This window comes from Akebia trifoliata, chromosome 11 (assembly GCF_017979445.1).
Source record: "Akebia trifoliata isolate Shusen 1 chromosome 11, ASM1797944v1, whole genome shotgun sequence".
NCBI classification, from domain to species: Eukaryota; Viridiplantae; Streptophyta; class Magnoliopsida; order Ranunculales; family Lardizabalaceae; genus Akebia; species Akebia trifoliata.
This window is the reverse complement of record NC_141385.1, coordinates 9,100,305-9,104,950: the sequence shown is the minus strand read 5'-3', so window position 1 is coordinate 9,104,950 and position 4,646 is coordinate 9,100,305. Positions and strand designations below refer to the sequence as shown.

General features: G+C 34.3%; 1 protein-coding gene across 1 annotated transcript; it reads left to right on the top strand.

Annotated features, from left to right (window-relative positions):
* Positions 1-1,197: 1,197 nt before the first annotated feature.
* LOC147390789 (protein DOWNY MILDEW RESISTANCE 6-like) lies at positions 1,198-2,352 on the top strand. Its single transcript, XM_086459809.1, has 2 exons — positions 1,198-1,675; positions 2,119-2,352. The coding sequence occupies exons 1-2, from the start codon at positions 1,328-1,330 to the stop codon at positions 2,350-2,352; spliced, it is 582 nt and encodes a 193-aa protein (XP_086315935.1). The 5' UTR covers positions 1,198-1,327.
* Positions 2,353-4,646: the final 2,294 nt, after the last annotated feature.

The window sequence follows — 4,646 nt, the reverse complement described above, 5'->3', positions numbered from 1 at the left end:
AAAATTCTACCGTCTTTTACTTCTCAAAAATCCAATCTTGCTCTCGTAGTTTGAAGGTTGGAAGAGATGAAACTCTAAATTTACCCTAGATATTGAAGATGATGGGTTTCGAAAAATCAAAGGCTCTTGTTAGAGGTTGACTTGGAGACACTTATCTCTGGAGTAAACCTAGGTCAAGGAGTATGTCGTCTATTTGGAAATATGGGTATCTCAAATATTTACCAAAAATTTCAAATCACCATTAGCAAACAGATTTTTCATTCCAATTATTATATATACAAGAATAAAATATTTATTTTATATATTATTTTCAATAAAGTTTTTATTATTTATATTTTAAAAAAAGGTCTCATTATTAAGAAATAAAAAAATTATATTTTAAAAAACTCATTATTACGGAAGTCTTTAGGAGACAACATTCCTGTCACATGTGCATTCGATTGTACTATTTATATATATGATTGGTAGACAAACCAAGAAAAGGACTCTCCAAGTAAGATACACGTATGTGTCTTAATTTTGTCCATCCATGAGGAACACATGATGAATTATTACATCCACCATCACAATTATTGTAATTAAAGAAGTAGCTGTAAAAATTTAAGGTTCTAATGGGATCTGTCATTTTAAGTTCTGAACCTAATTCAACATAATATGTGTTGTTCCGAGTCCTTTTATAAAGCTATTGGTTTGTACATGAAGCAGGATGGTGTCAGCAAATTGTGTCCAAAAGGAGAACAAAATCCTTTCTACCTACATTCGAATCCATAAGAATCTTGTACCTTGCATGGTACCAAATTTAATAATCTTCTTTGAGCCCACATAACTTAATTAAGGAGTGGTCTAACATGGCCTTCAATGGATCAGATTAAACACGAAATCTGATCCATTTTAATAAAATAACTTTGGATCTAGATCAAGGATTTGGATTTTAATGTCCGATCTAATAAGGAACCGATTTTATAACATATAGAATTGGTTCTGAATCAACCAGGTCCCTATCAGATAAGTAAATTATTTTCTATATATATGATATCCAATTTGATGAGGGTCCGATTCGACTCTCATTAGATTGTTTCTGGGTCCAATCTAATTCTTATCAGATTGATCCCAGACCGACCCCATACCATATGGACTTCTTTTAAAAACTTCTGAGTCCAATTTGGCTTGGGAGAGTCGGAATGGAGTTGGAGAACATCGGGACTATTGGACCCCTTCGACTCAACCGAAACAAGTTTAAATGGGTTGATATTTTGATAGCTTGGCTGCTGGTTGGGCCAAATCAGGGTCACGGTCTTACAAAGCATGCTAAACTGATCGCGAAATAATGCATTTTTTTTCTTGCAGCGACGTCGTTGGTAAATATTGTCAAGAAGTTCGCCAACTTGGGTTCAGATTACTTGAAGCTATATCAGAGAGCTTAGGCTTAGAAAAAGATTATATGGGGAAGATTTTGGGTGACCAAGGGCAACATATGGCAGTAAATTACTATCCGCCAAGTCCTGAACCAGAGATGACCTATGGACTACCAGGTCACACAGACCCAAACACCATTACCATCCTTCTTCAAGGTCAAGATGTTGCAGGTCTGCAAGTGTTGATGGAAGACGGGCAATGGATCGCTGTAAATCCCCACCCAAATGCGTTCGTTATAAACATAGGCGACCAATTACAGGTACATTTATTCAAAAGAACTTGATAAACTATTACTAGATTAGGGGAATATTAAAAGTCCATAGAAATAATTATTTTTATTTGTGAAAAAAAGAAAAAAAAAAGGGTTTTATTATCATTGTGCAATGGCATTTTCGTAAATCACACAAAGACTTGAAAATTTATTTACAGAAATACCATTACTTAATGACTATGATTAAAGCACTCTGCTTTCACTCATTTTTCCCAAGTGTCTACCATATCAAGTTGTTACGAAAATTAGCAAAATCTAACTTTGATCTTTCCCTAGATCTAAATAAGAATAATCCCAATCTTCATGGAAAGATGATTATATTCGATAAATCAATATTTTTTTTCCTCAAATTAAATTTAAGGATCATAGTATTGTTATGATCAATGATATAAGGAGAGATCGAAATCGAGAATGTGTTGTGAGTATTGCAGGCGCTAAGTAACGGGAAGTATAAAAGTGCGTGTCATCGAGTGATTGTCAATTCCGATATAGAAAGGATCTCGGTGGCTTCATTCCTCTTTCCTGGTAACGATGCGGTGATCCGCCCTGCAACAGAAGATGGATCTCTGGCCATATACAAGAGTTTTACGTATCCTGAATATTATAAAAAGTTTTGGAACAGGAATTTGGACCAAGAACATTGTTTGGAGCTATTTAAGAATTGAGGTTATAATCTGTTGTTGGTTTTAGGAATAGAAATATATAGTTTATGTACTATATTTATATTTTGCAACAATTGGATTATTTGAAGTTTGAAGTTGAAATATTGACCCCTAAACCACTTCGTACCCAAGAATGAGAGAGAGGTGTAGCTTTGAGCATAGTTATAAAGTTTAGATTGGATAATTATTCCGTGGGGGGGGGGGGGGGGGGGTTCAATTCAATTAATTAGGATAATAAAATTGGGAAATTTTCATATAAAAAATCGAAAACATTTAAGAGAATATACAAATGATTTATTTGGGATTCTTATGAAAATCCAGTACCCTCAACCTTCCTACAAGTCATTTCTCGTTCTTGAAATAAGGATGTTCAAGAAAATAAAATTTAAGGATGAAGAGTAAAATGTGATCATATTTTGTAGATAATTTACATATCTTCAATTAATTAGTTTATTTGTTGATTTAATTGTCTAATTTTGAGAATTTTACTATTTTTTTTTTTAAATTAGAGAATTTTTTTTACTATGACTCTTGAGAAAGGGAGAGAGAGAGAGATTTGAGAAATGACATTGTGTTGATTTCAAACGTGGAGCAAGGTCCTCATTTGGGCAAATGGACTACATGTTGGTCAAATGACTCGTCAAACCTCTTAGAGTTCATAGTCTATGTTAGATTTTCATTTTTTTAAGGGAAAATTACTTAAGAAACTCTGGTAGAAGGACTTCTTTCTAAATAATCCCTAAGTTTTGGACGGTCTCTTAATAATCCACTTAGTATTCTTTTTCTTAATGGTCCCTGACCTCATCTCCACATTTCTCACGATTGAATGTTTTAACCTTTCAAACTCATTTTTTCATCAATAAAAATTGGATTGTTGGCATCTCAATCAAGTTTTGGAAACTTCATTCCATCGCAAAGGATTTAAGAAGGAAGAAGTCATTTTCAAGGGAGTTTTCAAATATTTTGAAGATTTATGTAAAAAATTAGGATTTCTTTTCACTTTTTTCTTAGTTTTTGAATGAAAATTGACCAAGAATGATTCTTTTGGGTTGAAATCATCTAAACAAGTTGTTATCTCAAGTTTTTAGTCGATCTTTTTGTTAAATCCCATATGCCTAAGTCAACCTTTAAAATCAGCTTGTGAGGAAAGTGTTGCCCCCGCTTTATACATTCCACATCCCAATAGTACCTCGGCGATGTGGGACTATTCTAACCCTCTCTCTCTCTCTCTCCCCCCCCCCCCCCCCTCCTCTCCTCTCCTCTCCTCTGGACTAGAGTCACTCGACTTTCCCATTTTACATAGGGCTGGAGATACTAACCCAACCCATTCCAAAGGCACATCTGCTCTGCTACCATGTTAAAACTTTGGGCCTAGCTCAACCTTGAAAACCAACTTGCAAGGAGAGGATTGCCCCCGCTTTATACATTGCACATGCCAATAGTATCCAGGCGATGTGGGACTATTCTAACACTTTTCATGTATTTTAATAATTTAAAAAACTTAAAAAAAATGAATAGATTTTATTAGTGTTGAGTTCAATAATAAATCAAAAGCGTCGAGTTCGACAATAAAAAAATAAACGGCGCCTGCATCATCACAAGCACTATGCAATGATTGCAAAAATTCCTTTGTGGTGCTGTGAATACCCCCCTCATAGTGGACGGGCTCCACAAAAACTGTCGTTGTTTTGCCACGTTGAATGTTGAGGAAAATCTAGAGTACTTGACTCTAAATGCACAAATATTGGATATAAACAAGTAAACAATTTACTTGTACTATACCCTAAAAAAAAATATCACTCACAAGTTGAAGAAGAAAATAATACTCTATTAAGAAAAATACACTTTTACAAACACTCGCACTTTTTACAACTTCTTAAGACCTCTTACTCACAACTTATTCCTCACAACTTGTTTTCTTACTACTTGATTTCTTACTACTTGATACAAAATGAGAGAACTCACCCCTATTTATACTTGGGGCACCTCCTTAACTAATGGCTAGGATTGTGCCAATACATTTTTAATCTAATGGTTATAATTTGTCATCTAGAACTTTCCACCAAAATATCTATTAGTCTAGAGTTTTCCACCAAAATATCTACTATTCTAGAATTTTCTACTTTTCTCTTATCTAAAAATATCTAGACTTTTCTCTAAGAAGATTCTAGAAATTAGGCTCTAAATTGTCATTGGGCTTTTCCTAATCGGGCTGGTGTTGAATTTTAATACTCCCCCTCAACACCAGCTCTCACTCTATGCACCATGCTGAGCTGACAACGAAAATTTTTGAACTT

Coding starts and splice junctions, on each gene's coding strand:
- LOC147390789 (XM_086459809.1), top strand. CDS start 1,328: ATGCATTTTTTTTCTTGCAGCGACGTCGTTGGTAAATATTGTCAAGAA. Junction 1,676..2,118: donor ACATAGGCGACCAATTACAG/GTACATTTATTC, acceptor TGAGTATTGCAG/GCGCTAAGTAACGGGAAGTA.